General features: G+C 30.5%; 1 protein-coding gene across 1 annotated transcript in view; it reads right to left on the bottom strand.

The window, feature by feature from the left end:
* Positions 1-22,469, bottom strand: part of LOC145269944 (F-box only protein 33-like) — a 92,690-nt gene extending 70,221 nt beyond the window's left edge. Inside the window, exon 1 of the mRNA XM_080125645.1 lies at positions 21,620-22,469. Coding sequence (XP_079981771.1) covers positions 21,620-22,395 — 776 coding nt within the window. The 5' untranslated portion in view covers positions 22,396-22,469. The remainder of the gene's footprint in view (positions 1-21,619) is intronic.
* Positions 22,470-22,786: the final 317 nt, after the last annotated feature.

Below are 22,786 nucleotides of genomic sequence, written 5' to 3'. Positions count from 1 at the left end.
GTCGATACCCCCACAACAATTTCAAAAATAAAAGAACGGATAAAAACATGTAAATGTAATCGCCCCAAAAAAAGTACATGATACCCTCTCCAGATATTATGGCAGAATAGATACAAAGAGAAGCTATTCTCCAGATATTGAGCATTTTTTGTTGCTCGTACACTGGACCCCACCCCCGCAAAAAAAAAATAAATAAATAAAATAAAATAAATGAATCAAAACAACTTTTGTTCAATAAAAATAGCAGCGAGTTCTGGAGCGACCAAAAAAAAAAAAAAAAAAAAAAAATATCAATGTAGGAAATGATAATTCCACATAAATTCATTTAAATATATTATCAATATAATTATTTAAAGTTAATGAAATAATCTTAAATAGAACACTTAAAATAACTCTTGCTAGAAACTAAGACAGTTATTTAATGAAATCGATTTTCCTTAATATATATGCAAATGAGGTAACCTCTAAATTGCATATTTTTAAAGAACGATACTATATATAGAAATAAATGAAATATTGAAGTAATGGACCTTTTCTTTATATCAATCAAATTGTGAACAGACAAGAATACAAATTTATATATAAAGATTACAAGATTGTTCTACGATATTTTACGCCGACGGCCCCAATCGATCGCCTGTATCAAAGTTGCTTTAATCAGCAGCAGTGGCAATTAGTCGTATAATGATCGTACATCATTTTTAGTCGTACATATTTAGTAAAACCCACAATTGCCCCACTATCTAACAACCATAATGTTGCCTGCGGAGTAATCAAGAAGCTTAAACTGCTTGCATGGTGATTTGTGTAACTTCACTTTAGAGACCACAAACCATTTCCTTCCCGATTTCCCTTTACAGACAGAAGACACACTTGATGATCTGATAGTAACCACTTCCCATATAAATGATATTATAAAAACTTAGACACCGCCAATTTATATCTTCATATCAATATCAAAATGCTCTGCTGAGCTAGCCCCATTCTCTCTAAACTCTACTAATGACAGATTGCTTCTCTAGTAAGAGTAAAAAAAAAACCCTGCTCAATAATCGCCTTATTAGTCTGTTTTTCTCATAGGAGTTGTTAATCAACCAAGCACTAATCTACCACTTCAGAAATGTTAAACTTCTGACTAAGAATATGGATTGAAGCAAGTCCATTCTACTGCAGATATTTTAAAGGATATTTCTGAACGCATGTTCCATGCACACTTTTATAGAGGTCTATTGATGGAGAGTCTTCTACTCTGAAATTTTCTTCCCTTAAATTGCTAAAGCAGGAGGAAGCTAGGGCTGTATCCCTTAATATATCCAAAGCAGTTGACAAGATCTTGTGTTTTTCTCATGAAAAACAAATTATATGGTATTACTGGACGAATACTAAATATAATCAGATCCTTATTAGCTAAGAGAAAACTTCAAGTTGTTCTTGAATAGCGATACAGCTAAACATTACATTAATGCAAATTTGCCACGGGGGGGGGGGGGGGTCGATCATTAGACTTTTATTGTTCCTGATATTTATAAACGATCTTCCTGATGAAATTGCGTTTGAGATAGATATATTTGCTGATGACATCACACTATACCAAACATGTGGAAAAGATTGATGTACATATATCCAAAGCAATGTTTGAAATATTAGAAAATGACTTTCAGTCTGTAACAGAAGGTCAATATAAATAAATGGTAACATTTAATGCTACTAAGACATAACTCCTTTCCTTGAACAATTACAAAAAAAATCTTTCCAGGCACCAATTACCATGGATAATAATATTCTAGCTGAGAGTTTATCATTCAAACTACTTGATCTAACATTCACAGGAACATGAATTGGAACAAGTACATGGAAGACATTGTCAAGTCTGCTGAAAAGAAAGTGGGTTTCCTCTACCACACTAGAAGGGTATTCATACCTGACAGTATCCTATATCTCAACAAAACCACCATTGTTGCTACATATAAACTGGTGTGAACCCATAGTCTATTAGACAAAGTAAAAAAGGTTTTCAATCTAATATGTCACATACTGTCAACTCTAACCCCTGATTCATGAGCGCAATGTTGCATCTCTGTGCTCATTCTACAAATACTTTAATGGAATGTGCTCCGATGAACTTATATCACTGGTGCCTCACACAACATAAATATTGTCTAACCCAACAAGCAGCAAAATCCCACACCTTAACTACAGACACCTCTCAATGCCTGGGAGCTTTCTACTTTGAAAGTTTCTTCCCTCAAATTACTAGACTTTGGAATTGCCTCCTGCTTCCAACAACTGTATTAAGCAGAAACTTAAGTGAACAGAGATTTCACAGCTCAACTCCCTACTTAAAGTATCTCTGTAAATGTAGTCTTTATTTCAAAATAACCTCTTACATTTCAGTGGCAATTTTCCTCATTTGGGATGAAGAAATGTTTTTGTTTTTTTTTAAGTGCCAAAATTAATTTCACTATAAATAATTTACATGATTAAAATAGAAATTTACAAACATTTAAATTCTTAAGAGAAAAAAGTTAAGAATAAAAAGTTTTAAAAAATTCTTATTTTAATAAAGCAGAAAAAAAATGTAGTAGCATGGGATTTTGTTTATTTCGTCGACTAATACATAACCATTAATAATACTATAACATTTCTGAATCGTCAGAGCGGGGTTTTTGTTATCCCAAAACCTTATTAATTATTTGTGGTAAATGTCGTGGCCCTGTAGGTGTCAGAATTTTGGAGAACATACTTCCAAAATAAACTATTAAAATTGTTTAAAGAAATAATAGAAATATTATTTTTTATTTTAAAAAAGTGTTTACAAAATGCCGGCAATAAAAAAAATAATATTTCTATTTTTTAAATAATTTTAATAGTTTATTTTGAAAGTATATTCCATAAAGAAAATAACCCACTTTTAAACGGAGAAATTACGAGTTTTTGTATATGTTATTCGCAGTTTTGTGTTAGGGTTGTCAAAAATTCCCAAAGTTCTGATACTGCTAGTGGTGCTGTAAATGAGAATAACGTTTAAAATTACGGCAAATGAGTAGTTTCCAAGATATAAAGAAATGTTAGTTTTAAAAAAATGGGGGATCACTTTTCTATAAAAATTTAAGGTAAAATGAGCACCCATTTTATGGCCATCGTTTTTTTTAAGGCGTTTTCTTTTTAACAAATAAAAGCGAAGAAAAATGAGTATGGCCACCTTTATGTTGGGAGGCTGGGAGTCAACGTACAATGAACACAGTTTAACGTAAAATGTGCACTCTTTCAAAAAGTGTAAATGGACATCGAAGAACAAGAAATGAAAACTTCTAATATAAGTTCTTTATTAAAATTAATCTTATCATTTTTGCTATTAGTGCAAGATGAATCATTTAAATATTTTAATGCTATTAAGTTCATATATGAACAAATTAACATAATGACAATGAATAAGGTTAATTATTCGAGTGAAATGATGGTATTTTCTTCCTTATTATATAACTGCTCCCCTAGAGGGTACAGACTGTTAAGAGACACTAAAAATGTAATTTTACCATGCTATTCAACCATTCGAAGATTAACCTTATCAACTTCTATGAATTCTGCCATTGGACAACACGATAACAATTTTCTCATGTATATTAAAAGTAAGTTCAAGTTACTAATGCAGAATGACATCACAGTATCTTTACTTGTTGATGAAATACATCTCAAACCTTATCTTGATTATAAAGGTGGTAATATTGTTGGCTTAGTTAACAACAGCAATGAACCTGCCATAAGTGTATTTGCTTTTATGCTTAGCAGTGTATTCTCACAATATAAGGATGTTGTGCATGTTATGCCAATTAAATGTCTTCTAGCTGAGAACTTATTTGACATAATTAAACGTGTAATAATTGGCTTAGAAGATATAGGGTTTAATGCATTATCTGTTATAACAGATAATGCAATAAATAAAAAAGCTATGTCTTTCTTTTGTAGCCCATCAAAGCTTTCAATTGTATATCCCGATCCAGTTAGAACGTCTAGCCCTCTTTTCTTCTTATTCGACTCAGTGCAAATATTAAAATGCATTAGAAACAATTGGCTTGGCCAAAAAGATGAACGTAAATGCATGATGTTTATAAGTTTTGTTATAACGGAAATCATGAATTAGATAACATCCAAAGTGCTCCATTTTCTAGTTTACATAAACTTTATGCCATAGAATTTCAATCACTTGTGAAATATTGCTATAAGTTGACTTCAAAAGCTCTTTCTCCGACTACTTTTGAAAGGCAAAATGTTAATTTGGTTTAGCAAATTTTCAACAAATATACTATTCAAGGTTTGCTAACCTTAGGAAAACAGGAATGCTTGCCAAATTATGCAGAAATCGAAGAATACATTCAAATATTTTATATTTGGTGGACAATACTGAATGTGAAAATACCATATAAAAGTTGTCGACTTCATAATAAATATGCTAATTTACTTACATTAAATACTGACAATTATAGTTTCCTAAATGTGTTCTGTGACTGGTTAGAAACTTGGAATAGCATTCCTGGAAGAACTGGTAAGTTAACAAAGGAAACATATACTGCTTTGCACCATACTACTTACGCAATTTTAGAATTGACTAAATATTGTATAAATGTACTGAACATGGTGTATATATTACCAGGAAAGTTTCAGACAGATAACCTTGAGGCAAGGTTTGGCCAGTATCGACAACTTAGTGGAGATCAGTATAATATATTGATACGTCAGGTGTATGAATGTGAAAAAAAAACTCAGAATGTTGTCAGTTTTAAAATTGAGCCTACCAATTAATAATCAAACTATTGAATTGAAAAATTTAAAAGAAACTAACTGGGATGAAATGACAAGGGAGCAAGAGTTACATGTTTATAAATTTAACATAGATGTAACAGAAGATGATGTTAATCAATGCAAGGAAGTATTTCCTGTTATACTTAGCAGGTTATTGCTGTCATGCAGTTTTCAAAAAACTGAAATGCAATAGCTGCAAAAATTTAATATCCGGGAGAGAGGCTGTTGAAGAAATAGCTGAATTAAATAGCTACTTTCAGGGTATTAACAGAGGTTCTCGGCTATACCCAAATGATATAACTAATAATTTTGTCTTATATAATTATATAGTTATTAAAAAAATTACAAAATGCGATTCTTTTTTACATTCGACTCAGAAAAAATTAGCCATGTACATAACTTTAAATATTTTGGCTGATCAAAATCGATTATTTCATAACTCTTGTGATGAGGGTCACACTATTCAGCAAATTGAAAAAAAAGACTGATATGGAGTTCATCGAATTCCCTTATAAACAATTTTTGTCGCAAAGAGAATGACAATATTAGTAAAAAAAAAAATATCAGAAAAAGAAAAATTCAAACTTAATTAAATTCTACAACAGATTTTTGAAAAGTTTTAATATTCAATGTTTGAAATATTTCTGCCTTAGTTACTTTGTTTATACTAACATTTGTTTGAATTTTATTTTTATCTTGTTCATTATTCAGTTAAACTAATTTATTGTTTGTATTTCAGTTTTGATTTTTAAAATATTGTTTTTTTTATTTAAAAAATATTTATTGTTCATTTTTATTTATTTCTATTGAATAAACTTCAGTTTCATACAAATCAAATTGTATTTCTTTTCTTTTTAAACTTTAACAACTTTTCTCTTTCATTTCGTTTTTTAATATTAATATTTTTATTATTAATATTGGATGAGTTTCAGTACAAAGTATCATGTCTATCTTTTTTAATCCAATTTTGAAGTTTTCTAACGCTTTCTGTAAAAAAATGTCTGCTCATTATCGACAGTATGTTCGACTTATCTTGCTTGCTAGGACCTATGGCGATGACGTCATTTTTCAGCTGACAGGCCATCTATGATGATGGTCATGGTCAAAGACCCTAAAATGATCCAATATGAAAGCATTGCATTCAGGTCTACACCAGTTTCTTCCAGATTGACTTTCCCATAATGTAAACAAATAGATAATATTTTGTTATTTAAGAAATTTAAACATTACAACCGTCAACATTATTAATGATTCAACTAAGATAATTAAAACTTAGTTCAAAATTGTTAGAGAAAAAATAAGTCCAATTTGATGAGAAAGGTAAAGAAATGTACAATTACACAACAGTGACAGTCATGTTCATTCAAAACACTGTCAAAAAGGTGTACAAAATAACAAATAACTAAAAAATAAATATTTTCACATTTTTTGGTGCTTCCTAATTATTAGAGCGAAATTCAAATATAGAAATAATGAATTTCAAATAAAACCAATGGTACTATCTACTTATGTTACAGTAATTAACATACTGAAAGTTACAAAAACGATGAGGTAGAAAATTAATTATTAATGAAAATAGTTTTCAAAGATAATTCGAAAACATTGAATTTTGTTAAATGGGCCTTTTTCAGAAAATTACCTCCCTTGTTAAGAGTTGAAGTTTCCCATTTTTTTTTTTTTTTTAGCAAAACAATGTTTGTTAATTGTCTCAGAAAACTATTTTCCTTAATTTTTATACCTTATCGTTTTTCGTAATTTTTGGATATGTTCATTACTGTGACATGACAATTAAGTAGATACCACTGGTTTTACTTGAAATTGAATATTTCGATTTTCAGTCTAATAACGAAGAAGCACCTATTTTTCTTCTAATCTTCCTTTTCGATGCAGTGGAGGGGCAGATGGTAGAAAGATGTCTAAAAAATGTAACATTCATTCGTTTTCTGATCACACCAAATTATACATACACACACACGTGTGAGATATATATATATATATATATATATATATATATATAGTGGTAGTTCGGTTTTGTTTCCTAGAAATACATCCACTGAAACAATGTGTCTACCAAAAAAGTGCTCAATGCGTAAAACAGCATATTATATTGAATTAAATTTGTTTATACAAACAAACAGCTACATATGTGCATACATGTTTCTGCAATTTCCCGTTACAGAAACACATATGCACATATGTAGCAGTCTTAAATTTCCTTTAAAAAATGTCATTCCATATGATTACGATTTGTAGTTTTAAAATTACACTGAAATTTAACAAAGATGAAATTTATAGATTTTTAAAGAGAACTTGGTACTTTTGTTTTGTCAACTTTAATATGACAAAAAAAGGGAGAGGGTTCTTTGGAATTCGATTTAAAAAACAAATTGAGAAAATACAGACAAATCTTTATGTTGTATGTTAGGCATCTCCAAATTCTTGTTTAAAATCGCTAACTATTTTATAATTGTGTATAATTTTTATGTATGGATGACTAAAGATGTTAAAATAAATAATGGCAGCAACGTTTTTTTGTTTTGTTTTTTTTGCTATTGTTTATTGTGTAAATTTAATTAATTAGAGGCCTCCATACATTTTTTTGAAAATAGGTACTAAAATTAAGTTGACCCCCTAGAAATAAAAATCTTAATAAAAATACTTTAAGATGTAGTTGAATTAGCTATTCCGAAATTGACAAGTCATTTTTTTTTTATATTAAAAAAAAAAAATTTTTTAAATTGAAAATCCTTACTAAAAAATGTATGTTTAAAACTTCACATCACGGAATAATGAAATTTCATTCTATTTAAATCTTAAAAATTAATTATTGTTTAGAATTTTTTGTTGTAATTAAATTAATTATATTTTAAGAAAAAAAAAAAAACGTTGATTTTGTTTTTTAATATAATATTATTGATTTTAAGTACATTTTTTTTACAACTTCAAGTTAAGTGAGATTATATATATATATATATATATATATATATATATATATATATATATATATATATATATATATATATATATAACTATTTTTAAACTCTTCAGCTTTATAAAATGTCGCAATTTTTATGGGCCTACACTTATTTTGTTTAGTTTTCGTAGCATGCAATACGGAAGGGGAGGGGAGGTAGAACACTTAAGAAAAAAAATTCTCATCACGTATTTAACAAAAACTGCTGTTAAAATAGAAATTAATTTAAAAATGAATAAGTATTGAGCATTTCATGAAAATCTGATTATTAGTCGAGTTTTGCTATTTTTTAAATTTTTAATTTTTTTTTTTTTTTTTCGACACTAGTGATAAGTACACGTACATAAAGATTTTTTTAAGTGTAATTTAAATAAGCACCAGAAAAAAATTTACTTTGTGGAATCTTAAATCTGGCTTGCATTGTTCCTTATTCCGTCAGTCAAGACGGAACTGTTAAAAGCGTTGGCTTTTAAGTGATAGCCCTTCTTCTGGGGGAAGGGGGGTTATGATAACTAATCATTTAACAATTTTACCTGTTTATGGAGGATGAGATCAGAAAAATTTACCCTCGTAGATTAAATGAAGGATTTAGATTAAAATTTCATACAGATACCAAAGTTTGAAAAGACAAACATAGAAGTCAGAGGTTACATGACCCAAATGTGACAATATTTATTGGAGCATCTTTTGTTCTGTCAGTGAAGGAGAAATTCTAGATTAAGGTAATTTTTATTTTTGTTCTAATGTGTCTCTCTTTAGAGATTCTCTACATTAAAAAAACAACCTTGTGTTTCACTACCCTCGTGGGGAGAAAAATAAATAGAAAAAAAAATGAGAATAATTGTCCTAATAATCTAAATACATTTATTTTTTTTTACTTTATCAAAATATTAAATTCAAGTTTTTTGTTTAATAACAAATCAACAGCATATACTTTGAAAGAATTTGGGACGCTAAAGCATACAAACCTCGTCATAATATCATATGGAGAGAGTTAACGTGTACGTTATTGAAGATGTATGAATTGTATGCATATTTGTTAGTAGCCAAGAAGCACGAACGATAAACATTTAAGCAACGTTTGGAAATTAGTAGAAAAAGCTTTTACGCAATTTTCTTTGAATTGAAAACCTTATCTTTTTAGCCCATAATTTGGGGTAGTGCTAACTTATAAAATCCATTTAAAGTCGTATGAAAAAAAATTTAACAAAAAATCCAACAATTAAAAAAAAAAAAAAACATGAATTTATGATGATGTGAAGAGCAGAAAAGACGAGAAATCAAACGGAGTAGAACAAGTAGAAGCTAAGTATGTCGAACAGATGGAGACCAACGAGGAATTGAAGAGGAAACTGGTTGTTTTATCAAAGAGCATTTTAGAAACGACCCAAGAAGAAGAAAAAGAAAAAAAAAAGAAACCTTTCTAGGCTAACACCTGATGAGTCTTGGAAAAGAAAAAGAACTTTACACCACCCCCACCCTTCTTCCAATACATACAGCTGAAAAGCAGCCAATGTGGGTGGATAATGATATATGGGATGTTTCAAAACAATAAAAATAAAAAAATAAAATCCAGTAAACCCCAAAATCTGATGATACGGATTAGAATAGTTTAAGGAACAAGACAAACTACAATGAACCTTATTTAAAGATTTATTTATGGATGAAGGAAAATGTGTTATAAATTAAACGGAAAGGGGGGCAATAACCTGCAGAATTCTTTCACTAAAAATATCGATTTTTTTCGATAGAAAGAGAGAGTGAAAAGAGAAAAAAAGAACTACACGAAGATTTCTATCAATAAGAGATCTGCACTGCGACTGAGTTTATCATTATGCAACTAGCTAATATAAATACTCGACGTTACCCGGGAAGCCTTTTTACTTCGGTCTCTCTATTTTATTTGATTTTAGTTGTCACTTGTGCATTTTAACATTCCGCAGCTAATTTAGAAAAAACATTTTTAACATAGGGAGTTTTGTTAGCGATTCTATTGCACGAACTGAACTCTCCTAAAGGTTTTTGCTTGTGGATGTTAAAATGCACAAGTGCCTATCTCTTCCTATTTTTTTTTTTTTTTTTTTTTTTTTTTTTTTTTTGCAAAGAATATTCATAAATAAAAGAAAATAATTTAGAGTTATACAAGAGCGAGAAATACGCATACACTAGATCAGGGATCGGCAACTAATTCAACCCTGTATTAAAATCATAGGTTGCGGGCCGGATGAGGGTAGGGTCATTATTAATGACAAATTAAGGAAAATCACATATACAGGCCCCTGTCAACTTAAATGTTTAAAATTATAATTAAAATAAGTAATCAGAAAAACAAAAAATCTAAAAAAAAAATTAAACACTTAACTAAATTTAGTTGTTTTTTTAATACTTCAAAGTGTTAAAAAAAATAAAAATAAAAATCAACGGAAGTAAAATGGATGAACTCATGCCATGTATGTTTGAAAGTGTTATTGAAAATTGTACCACAAACGAAACACATACATACTAGTAAAAATAGTTGCAAGTATATGCCCTTACGTACGTACACATGCAGCAACATCCACACATTCAGGAAGCATGAAACAAAGCTGTCAGAGATAACATTGTCCCTTTGAAGTGTCTCCGCCTAATGTCTGTCGCGGCCGGTCGTTTAAATCAACTATCAGTTTGTTTATTTTTTTTATATTTACGCAGAAATAGAGGTGATTGGATTTTGATAGTGTTTTTGCAATCATAGTATTCAAATTCTGCTAGGTGGATCAGAGGAAGATAATGCTACACCTTTTGTTAACATGAGACGAGGCTTTCGCATTTAAAAGCAGAGTCATTATTAATCAGGTTAGTGGGCCGGATCCAGCCGACGGGCCGTACGTTGCTGACCCTTGCCCTAGATCTTGTCTGATAATTGTATTAATACGAAAAACGAAAAAAAAAAAAAAAAAAGCTATGAGAATTGTATTTACTATCTAATACTAAAAAAGTAAACAATGTCATTTATTTCGTTATATCATTGAAAAATGAAAAAAAAAAAAAAAAAGAAAGAAAAGAAAACCGAACAATTAGTTTTTGTCAACATATTGCGAATCTAATGAGTGACCGACTTAACATTTTTGACCGAATTATTACTAACTACTTGCAACTATTGCGTTGGCCGAGAGTATTCAGCTTTTTTTTTTTCTTTTTTTTTTTTTTTTGAACTATTAAAATATTGAAGGTCCAACTTGTTTACAAATAAATCGAAATGCATTTTGAAGGATTTAATTTCGTAATGAAATCTTAATAGGATATTTTAACTTTGTTTTTATTTTATGCTATTGCGTTTCTTATTTAAAAAATGAAATGTAAATATAAGTTACGTTGACACGAGAAATAAACAGACAATTTTATTAACAGATTATTGAGCTTTTTATCAGATTTTAATTTTCCAATTTAATTTCGTCCTAACAACCATTTTCTATCAATTTTAAACATTCTAAATAGATTCTGTAACTTATTTTTGTTCACATCTTGAAGGCAGTCGGTGCGTGAGAAAATTTAGTCTAATTTAGTTTATATCTTACGAAAAGCAAAAAAAGAATCGTAATACTCTACTTTATAAAACCCGACATTGATATGGGACAATAACAAAGAAGCAACCTTAGAAGTTAGCGTCCCCATTGATACCGGGTTAAACAGAGCTGAAAAGGCAAAGATAACGAAATACCAAGGTCTTATGTATGACATGAAAAGAATCTGGAATCGTAAGATCTCTATCATTCCAATATTATAGAAGCAATTGAACTCTTATAAAAGAATTTAAAAAACAACCTGGCAAATATACCCGATGAACCAAGTGCAAGAGATATTAAGACAATTGCACTTAAAGGAACAATCAGAATCTTAAGATCCCTCGGTTAGAATATCTGAGTTAGCGGGTGAATGTTTGACATCCGGTAGAATGCTTCATCCCCAGTTTGAACAAATCGACAAGAAAAATAATAAAAAGAGAGAAAGAGAACTTAAATGTCTACTAGACACTATTCCTCGACTGTCTAAGGTCTCTCAACCTAGCATGAGGATACTTTTCCCAACAATTAAAACCCGGACCAAATATTTTAAAAAATCACATAATATGCGTGGCCCAAATAAGATTTCCTTGGTATGGATGATCTACACTAAGTGTATCAGAAATTTGGAGGAATTTTTGACACCCCTAACAGAAAACTGCGAATAAAATATAAAAAAAACTTGTAATTTCTCTTTTTAAAGTGGGTTGTTTATTTTCTGTATGGAATATACTTCCAAAATAAACTATAGTTATATATAGTATAGTTGTTTAAAAAATAGAAATATTTTTATTTTTTAAAAAACAGTGTTTACAAAATGCCAGTGTGCCTTCATGCAGCCATTTTTTTACGTAATAAAATCAATTGAATTTTACGAGTTAAATATTTTTCAATTTTTAAACTTTAAAAATCTATAAAGATTTTTCTATTGGTTCAATTTTTACGATATTTTCAGGGTCAATGTGAAATTTTATGCTCTTTCCAATAAACCAAATATAATACTTTAGAGAAACGTTTTTTTTCAAATTCACCCCCTCCATTTTTAAATTTCTATTAAAATTTTAACAATTTATGTGCCAAAGTTTTATATATCATAAATGGAAGATAAAAGATCAATAAAGAAAATATTCTAATTTAAAACAAAAATAAAAAAAAGAATAGTTTTTTGGAAATTTATCTGTAAAATCCAAAGTTATCTAGTTATTTCTTATTTTATAAGTTAGCACTACCCCAAATTATGGGCTAAAAAAATAAGGTTTTCAATTCAAAGAAAATTGCGTAAAAAAACACACTGATTTTTTTTTTTTTTTTTTTTGATGAATGCTCATGTCATGCTTACATCGTCAAGTAAATACCAGACGCTGACGGCAAATATTTCTATTCCATTGAATGTTTTCTTTTTTTTTAGATATTAAAAAAAAAAAAAAAAAAAAAAAATTTAGTCGATAAAGAAGTATTAAAATATATCAATCAAAAACTCGTGTATTTCATTAAAATAAAAAAATTAAAATTAAAAAAAAAAAAAAAAAAAAAATCGATGAAGCGGATTTTTTGTTCTAGGGGAAAAACTTATAAGTGAATGTGCGTTTCCTTTTTAACTACGGAGGATGAAAAATACTAATTAATACTAATTTTGGTTAACACACGCAATAAAAAATGAGACATTATGTCCCTTGGACGAATCCGTATTTCATAAATTTCATTTTAGCAGCAAAACACAGTTTCGCGCAAAACACGTTGCAAAAATACAATTTTTTACGACCCTTGCTTTAAAAAATCCTTGAAATTTAAAATATAAATATGGATAAATTCTTAACAATGAAGGATGGAAATACCCATTTAATAGTATATTCTTTAAGTTATTTTTTTGCACTTGCTTTATATATATATATATATATATATATATATATATATATATATATATATATATATATAAAGCAAGTCAAAATATGTTGGTTTTCTTTATATTTTTTTTTTAAAGAAAAGCGTTTTAAAAAAACAACTATTGCATAATTTGCTATTAAACCTGTTATTTTTTAAAAATTTGGTCTTTGTTCCTTTAATTGGAAAAAAAATTAGGGTTTGAATTACATTTTTCAAGTAGTTATAAGCTTCGAAAAATAGTAAGTTGAATTATTAAAGTTCTGATCATTTTTAATGGCCACTTTCTGACACACCTAGATCTACACTGGTTTTTACAAAAAAAAAAACTAGTAGGGCTTTCGAGGTTAGGGAGGATTATTCCAATAACCGTTCTTAACATAGGGATGTTGGGATTTTTTTTATTATACGTTGGTACAATGATACTTTGCCCTTTCTTTTATTTTTCCCTTTTAAATCTTTCCTTTACTTTTTCTTTATCTGCCAAGAATCATGGAAAAACCGACTTTAAACTGCACAAGTACCGAAGTTTGACAATGAGTACATTTTTTTTTTGTTTTTTTTTTTTAATTAAAAGTGTTGAACAATACAAAGTACAATTTTAGGTACTTATGTATTTTTGGTACCGTGCTGAAAAATTGTTTTATTTACAAAGCCATTTTAACCTTCGGAAAGGGAGGATGTTTTGTCACTTGTAGAAAAACCCGAAAGCACTATTTACAAATAGCGCGGTACCGAAAATGCATAACCAATGTAGAGGATGCATATGGTGACAGAGCGCGATACTATTTGCCATCATATGCATCTGAGAAGGCTGAAGCACAGATTAGTTAGTAAACAAGTTTATTTAATAATAAATAAAAATCGAAAATTACAGGATAATAGGACTTATTTTTTTCTAGATTTCTTAAAGATGGGTATATCTACGGATTCACAAACATCACTACATAGGAACGATTTTCGTCTCGCATTTACATTATTTTTGTATGCTGTAAAAAATTTGCAAAAATTATTAGCAGTTTATTTAAACCTTTTTTTAAATGGTAAAAAAAGTTAGGATGATAATATTAAATTACACTTACATAGTGTTACATACGGAGGGGGGGGTTAAAGCTGTGGCTAGCGTTCGAGGTACATATCATTATTACACTTATTAAAAAAAATAAAACAACTGATTAGGCAACTTTAGCAGTACAGACCTTAGTAATTAAATATTTGGCCAACAACAAAAACAGACGTATTTGAAATTTTTACGGAGAGGGGGGGTGCTACTACCGGGCAACGGGTCCTGCTAGTATATATATATATATATATATATCTCGCTAGATTCAGCCACTCTAATGAGTCGTAGACGACGAAACACGTGTCAGTGGATAATTATATTTTATAATAATATATATAACCTACGTAACTAAATATGGAGTGAATAAAAAGAATTGTTTCTTTTAGACGGATGAAAAATATTAAAATAGAAGTTATGATTGGCCCAACTGTCCTTATAGTACAATTGAACCCAATCATTGATTGGGTTCAATTGTACTATAAGGACAGTTGGAATAGCTCATCAATTTCATTCTACAAATGTTGATAAACAGATTCGGAGTCTAAAAAAAAAAAAATCAAATAAATATAACTTTTATTGAGGGAAAAAAAAAAACTAATTTACTTTTAAATATTTATAAAATTTAACTTTTATTACAAATCAAACATTTATTCGTCGCGGTTATTTTCTGTTCGATAATTTAAAAATTATCTAGTTATTTCAATTTTTTTTCTTTCTACTTCGTTAAATTTTGGTAAAAGTAATTTGGTATTCTTAAATAACATTTGAAAATCAATAAAAATATTCTTCGAAGAAGAAAAATATGGCCGATTGAATCAAAATTTAACTTCAGTCATTAAAGGGTTTTGTCCAGAATTCACCTATATTTAAAAAACAAATATTTTTATATATTTTTTTATATAAAAAATGGAAAATCTGTACGAAGTAATTTCTGTTTATATAGAAAATCGAAAGTTGTGCATTTATGTTACCGCGCTAAAATAAAGTAAACCGATTAATGGGAATTCGCAGGCATGACAAATCTCAAATTTTTTATTTTTCAGTTATCTCCCTTTGTTTCTGTACATTGTTTTCAAAATTACGAGAAGTCGCTCCTTGAATACTTATAAAATTTGATTTTTATTTAAAAATAAAACTACTTGATCAATTAATGTGATTTTTTAGGAATATATTTTTGTTTCGCCACGCGTACGTGTTTTATTTATTTATAATATGAGTGAATTCTCGGCAAGAACCCATTAAAGTACATTAGTGTTATTTTAAAACAAGCTACAATTTAGACTACAAATCAATTTTATCCAACATCTGTTTGTTCTCCCAGGCGAATTGGATGAAATATTTAAACGGTCCCTATGCTACAATTGAACTTAAACCGTATGTTTTAAATACTAAAAATAAAACAATAGAAATATCGGGTAATTTACAATAACGCCGCTATTGAAAAAAAAAAGTCATATTTTCTAAATAATCCAAGGTACTTATGCATCTATGTTACCGCGCTGATAAAGCTATTCTTAACATGGTGGCAGGACTATTCTGTACTTTCATCTAACAATTTAATAAACAAAAATATCGTAAAAATTGAATTTAACTTGAAAATATTATCTAAAAAAAAAAGGTAATATTATACAAACACCGTGACAGCGAATTAACCCTAACCCTGTCACGGTGTTTGTATAATAATACCAAAAAAAAAAAGAAAAAAGAAAAAATAGCATATTTAATAGCACCTAATCCAACTTTTGGCCCGAGAATCCTAAAATCGTAGAATCTTGGCGAGTTTCGATAACAAGTAGGTTTTATTTTATTTCCAAATCTGATTTGCTGCATAATAGAATTACGGATGTTGCCATTTTTTTTTTTTTTTTTTTTTTATGACCGAGTTAAAAGTACGGCAGCACAAAATGTTTACCATATTTGACGTTTAGATACACAAGCCATCAAAAACAACATTTACGCAATTTCATTTGTTTAAAATATATATATATATATATATATATATATATATATATATATATATATATATATAACGTTTGGCGCAATCTTATGTAATTAAGTCAAATTAAAAAATTAAATTATTTGTTATACAATCAAAATTCATCGAAATTTTACAGCTTGATTATTAGAATACTCACGCAAAAAAATAAAAAACTATTTTCTTTATAAATATGGCGAATTTTTCGGTTCCATTGTACTATAGAGGCTGTTGGAATATCTTGACCATTTTACTAAGTATTCGCCCACATTTTCGATAAAGCCAAGTCTTGTTCTTAAATTATATTTATTGTTTAAAATTAAAATTCTCATTTAGTTTTTAAAGCCATAAGATTGAGCTTTAAATGTTGTAATCGTTGGCGGCCATTTTTTGTTATTTTTACGAAAAAGAAAAACAGGCAAACAAACAAGTTCGAGTGTAATTTAATAAAAATTAAGGAAATTAAAACAAAATAAAGTTATTGTTGTGTAAGTTTTCAGTGTCCAAATTTACTCAATTTCTAGTTTTAAAATTATATTGCAATTTCAATTGAAGCTTGCATAACTAGGTAAACATATAGTACGTAAAGAGAGGAAGAAAAAAAATCAACATATACATAGAATGAATAAATAAAACAATCGATATTAATTTAAAAATCTTTGTATTTTTACTTGGTTTCATCTTAAATCGCAATACAATTTTTATATTTTAAAATCGAAATCATATGAATGACGTCTTCGAGAAGAGAATTTTGGACGCTGAAACCGTACAAAACAAGCACTAACAAAAATTATAGGGGGAAAAAAGCCGCAACTAGTAATAATTTAGAATAAATTAAAAAAAAAGTACATTAGAGTTGTATTTCAATAACAAGAATTGATATTTTCATTCAACATTTGGACGAATGCCAAGTGAGATAAGCTAAAGAATCCTCATAGAATTGAACGGGTTTTTCCATGGCGGGGTTATTGTAAAGCGAAGAAACAATATGGCATGATGTGGGAAGAAATAAACAAATATGGAATGGGATAATTTCGAAACAAATTATGGTTAACTGGGTTCTAGCATGAATCATTCTAATAATATCTTGGATTATGAAATGAAGATTGCTACTTGTGCAGAAATAATAGACTGTGCTGACTGAAATAATAACGTTACATTTTAGGAACCCATTCTCAACATGATTGCGTTTTGTAAACTATTCTGTACTTTCACCTAACAATTTAACAAGATACCGTAAAAATTGAATGCAACTTGAAAATCCTATCAGAAAAAAATCTAAAATAAAAGGGTCTGTGTTTTGTTTTGCATAATTATCTTAAGTCAGACGAAACACGTTTTCCTCAAGTCAATACTTTACTTCGATAAACATCAACATTGTTTTATGTCCATGCGTTATCTTGAACTTTTCAGCTTTAATATAGCTGCCATTAAAATAACATTATCTTAGACAAACTAGTTGTGCTTTTATAACAAGTTAACTCAATTTTTATGTGAGCATTTGTTTGTTTAGTAAATTGTTAGGTGACAAAATAGTCAACAAAGCGCCCTTCCCCATATTAAGAATGGGTTTCTGAACATTATTTCACCACGGTTATTAAACTGCAGAAGTATCCAATTTGCTTGCATTTAATTAATGGCGGTCAATGTTCAACCTCCAAAGAGTGTTTATTCCGAAAGCCGTCTTTAGCATGGGGAGGAGGGTTATTCCGAAAGGCATTTTCTTATTTTCAACCTCCTCGTAATCAACTTCTTAAAAGTAAGTCTTCAGGTGGTCCCCCACTTCCCCAATGCACTCTCACCTTAGTGACTACACAAATTATAATTTTGATCAGAACATTAATTTAACAAATTTGTTAAAGAACTAGAATTTTAAAGATCGTTCCAATGACAGCCATCTTAAAGCAGAAAAGTTAAAGATAATCAAAGTTTTTATTTACCCCCCTCCCTCCTCCACGATAGTCGAGTTAGACACAAGGTTGTTTGGGGCATGTTTTGCAATAGATAACAGAACGAAAAAGTGGTCAAGAAAACAAATAAATGTTATCAAAGACAAGTTATTCTTTTACCTACATGGACAAGTTTTTTCGTGTTTTTAACTTATTTTAAAGCGTGTTGCAAGTTTGAAACGCAAGTAGTGTTGACCATTTAAAACGAAAACAAAGATGGCGACATAAACTCGTCACCAATTAAGTTTTAACAATCCGTCAAAACTCGAATATAAATAAAAATACTGGTAGCAATTCACCAAATCAATATCATCGTGACATTTATTAAATGAATTCCTATCAGTGTTGTATTTTATTTTGAAGTTTTGACCGATTCGCGGGATTTTAAAGTTCATTTATTGTTATCTTTGTTTTCGTTTTAACTCAAACGCTCATCACTACTGGCGTTTCAAACTTAAAATACTTTAAAAGTTAAAAAATACCAAAATCTTATCCGGATAAGTAGAAGAGTAATTTATTTTGCGGTGCTAGTGCACTTACTGATCCGCGCTATTTTTTAATAGTATTTTCAAGTTTAATTAAAGTTTTACGGCATAAAACTTTTACGCTACCTGTTTTTATTCAATTGTTAGGTGAAAGTACAGAATAGGTACATAACACCCTCCCATCCCAATGTTAAGAATGGCTTTCTAAATAATAACATTATTTCAGCACGGATCAATAAGTGTTGAGTACCTATTTTGCTTTTAATAACATTTGTTTTCATGACCACTTTTTCGTTCTGTTTAAAGACATGCCCGGTTTGTTTGTTTGTTTGTTTTTTTTGTTGTTGTTTTTGTTTTTTTATGCGAAGAAAATGCAGTTCACCAAAAAGAGGATACTTTGGATGCTTTAGTCTAGAAGGATTTCTATATTGACTGAAGTGCAAAATCAGAACAGTTGCTAATGCTACACTTTACTCCTATCCAAAAGGAGGCCAAGGATTTTAATCAATAATGAAGTAAACCTCTTTAATTCAAAAATAATGGTTAAAAATGCATTTAAGGGACATTTGTGGGAGGTCATCTGATGTATGATATGAAAAGAAACTGGACTCTTAAGAGTTCCATCATTCCAGTAATTTATAGGAGCCACTAAACTCTTGAAAAAGTATTTTAAAAACTACCTGGCAAATATACCTGGTAAAACAAGTGCAAGAGAGATACAAACAATTGCACATAAAGGGAGGGTTAGAATCTTAAAGAGATCTCTCAGTTGGAATATATGAGATAACGGGTAAATGTCTGGTATTTAGTAGGGTGCCCCATTCCCAACAAGAATAAAATAATTTTAAAAAATTATTGAATAGAAATTTATCTATATATTGAATCTATTGAACCTATCTGGGAATCTTTACTTTCATTTCGCTTTGTTTGACAGAAGTTACTATTTACAATGCCTCCCTACGGGACAGATTTAGACAACAGGGTGTTTTTTTTTTTCACTTGGAGAAAAGGAACAAAAATAAAAATTGTCTCAGTCGTGAAGGATTTATCCTCTGACAGAGAAAAAGAAATTGAAGTGTAGCAAGAAGAACAGATATTACACTTTGATCTTGGCCTGAATTAATGTTTTGATTTCTATTTATAAAACGTATTGGATGTATGGAGCTTCTAAAACTAAAGACAGTTTAAAGATTTTCAAATTCCTTTCGAGTTTCGAAGCGTCACGAAGTAATTACATTTGCTTTAATCAACTATAAACACAAGATTAAAAGAGCAGACTTGTTTACGAAAACAAAATGCATTCTGGTAAATTTAATTACTAAAATTGTTGAGTAATTTTATAGAAAAACTCCCAATAGAGTGGTTGTATGCGCTTTTGGGGATGTCCTGAGAACCATTTCTAACCCCAAAACAGCATAATTCACAAGAGTGATTCTACAAAAAAAAAAAAAAAAAATCACACACACATGTATACAACAGTTTGTGTCTTATTTAAGTGATTTTTTTTTTTTTAATTTGTAGGTTAATACCCTCAGCTTCCAACAACGAGACGAGGCTAGAGATTTTTATCCTGCCCCCACCCCCCAATCAACAGAGATTAGACCATTCCTGTAATGACCTGGTCCTTGTTGATTGCAGTGTAATTCTGTTCTTGTACAGTTCTAGGAGGTGAGGTGCAGGTGCACCCTCCCAGACCTTGCCATCTCTCTTTGTCTATTAATCGCCTGAGACGCCTTTCCTGGGAAATGCCGACGGGGTTGCCTAGGCATTTTTTTTTTTTTTTTTTTTTTTTTTTGCGGGTCAGAGTGCCTCTCAGGGGCGCTAACTTCTCAATCCCACTTTCCGGCCCTGAGGTCAAAGTTCTTGCAGTGGGAGAGAACTAAACCCCCCCCCCAAAAAAAAAAAATAAATAAATTTAAGAAAATAAAATTAAAAATAAAAATCGCGAAATTATTTAAATTTATATATTAAACTAATCCGTCACTCTAAATTCTAAAATATTTTTTCGCTTTCCGGTGTGTATTTTTAAGGGTGGTCACAAGTAACCACCTAAAAAATGTAGAATTACGTTTTGGCGGTGGGGCGCCGGGGCGGGGTAGTGAGGAACGATTTTGAGAATTCTTCAAAAATACCTTTTTAATTTCAATAAATAAATCGATCAGTCATTGAGATAAGAAACATAATAAGCGGAGTTATCTATCAATTTTGGTTATTGTCAAGATTGTCTGCTCTTTTTCACTTCCGGTTTCTGCTCCAATGATGGTGACAATCTAGATATGGTGTTTGATTAATTATTTTCCGCAGAAACCCACCCCTAATTTCCCCATGTTAAGAATGGCTTTCTTGTTCGCTTGACCATATTTAATTACCGAGCAAAGTGGACAGCAGAAACTAGAAATTAAAAAGAGCAGACAAGTTTGAGCTTTTTTCTAGAAGCAAAGTGTAGTATATGTTCTGATGCTAGTGACTGCTACAGTGCTACACTCTGACACTCCATTTTTTCTGTTCTATCGATCAATGAAGGAGAATTTTTCTAGATTAAAGTAATTTTTATTTTTGCATTAATCCAGTGCTATCCTTTTGAGGGATACTAAATTTGACTCACACGAAAATCCAATTTTGACCTTGTGGGGAGACAATTAGGGACAAAGGAAAACTAGAGGTAAAAATAAATACTTATGATATAATCACGTTGACACACCTGTTCTCGTTAGATCACCGAAGTTAAGCAACATTGATCTTGGTCAGTACTAAAATATAAATCCCAGGCGCTGTATGTAGAACCTCGACACCTCTTTGCTAGAATTGGAAAAACCTAACATCGTAATCTCCCCTGATTGGGATATACATGCGACAGTACAGGAGACCGCTTGTGAATTTAAAATTCCCTTGCCACCTTCTCCTTCAAAGGAAGCCGCTTCAACTGGTTTAAAAATAAATAAATACTTACTGGTCTATTATGTGTACAGGGGTCTGCTCTATGGATGAGGAAGAGGACGATGCTGTCGCAATTGCAGTGTTGTGGTTTGTATTTTCAGGATTCCCATTGTTTGAAGAAGTGCTTATTTCGTTATTTGTTGACGATGTCGACATTGTGGTTCTTCCGCCTCCGTCGCTAGTAGTGTCCGTATCACCATCGTCATTATTGTTGATGTCGTCGTCGTTGTCGCCACCGTCGTGACGTTGGTTGGCGTTGGCTGCCCGGACTGCGGGCCATTCGATTTGACAACCGGAGGGTCGCAAGGTGAAGCACTGGGTGTTCTTGTTTGTGGCCACCACGTGGAGGAGCTTGAGGCAGTCGCGCACTTGGCTGGTATTGTGCGAGTCGAACACAATCTCCGTCTGTCGCACGAAGCGGCCACACTTGGCGGAGAGGAAGCGCGATCGGCGCCGACGGACGGCCGAGCCGCTCAACTCGAGCACGAGCCGCGGCCACAACGACGGGTGGAATAGGCAACATCGCCAACGTTTGCAAACCGTGCTGGCACGCACCCGGTCCTCGAGCGAAAGATACGAAAGAATGTCCACCACCAGGATACTGGGCAGAAATGCCCACGTCGCGTTACTGTTGTTGTTGGCGACAATAGTAGCGTTATTAGCCGTACTATTGTTCTGTTGCTGATTAGGGTTATTATTATTGTTGTTGTTATTGTTGTTAGTATTATTGTTATTGTTATTTGTTCCTGTAGTGGTTTTTGTATTAGTGATAGTTGGACCCGCTGCCATCTTTGGCTAGGCGCTCCGGCTTGGCGCGGCGGAGGCTTACATTTGCTCACGTCACGGTCACATGCTTATGACGTCACAGTGACGCAAAAAGACAAGACGGCTCCTCCTGATGTTTTTCGATTTATTATTACTAGTATTAATATAATACTAACGTAATACTATATTTATTATATTATTATTATTATTAATAATAATAATAATAATAATTATAATATCGTTCGAAATAAGCAGTTATTCGAATAATTAAAATGTTGAAACCTTAAATAATACAAATCACAAGCCCAGACTTCCCCTGATGGTTTCAAATTTCTTATTACTAATACTAGTAATAATAAATTTGAAACCATCAGGAGGAACAATTATGATTATTTTTTATTTTTTTATTTTAACG

This window comes from Euprymna scolopes, chromosome 4 (assembly GCF_053919585.1).
Source record: "Euprymna scolopes isolate OS-2025 chromosome 4, ASM5391958v1, whole genome shotgun sequence".
In the NCBI taxonomy this organism is placed as follows: domain Eukaryota; kingdom Metazoa; phylum Mollusca; class Cephalopoda; order Sepiida; family Sepiolidae; genus Euprymna; species Euprymna scolopes.
This window is presented reverse-complemented; position numbering and strand designations above follow the sequence as displayed.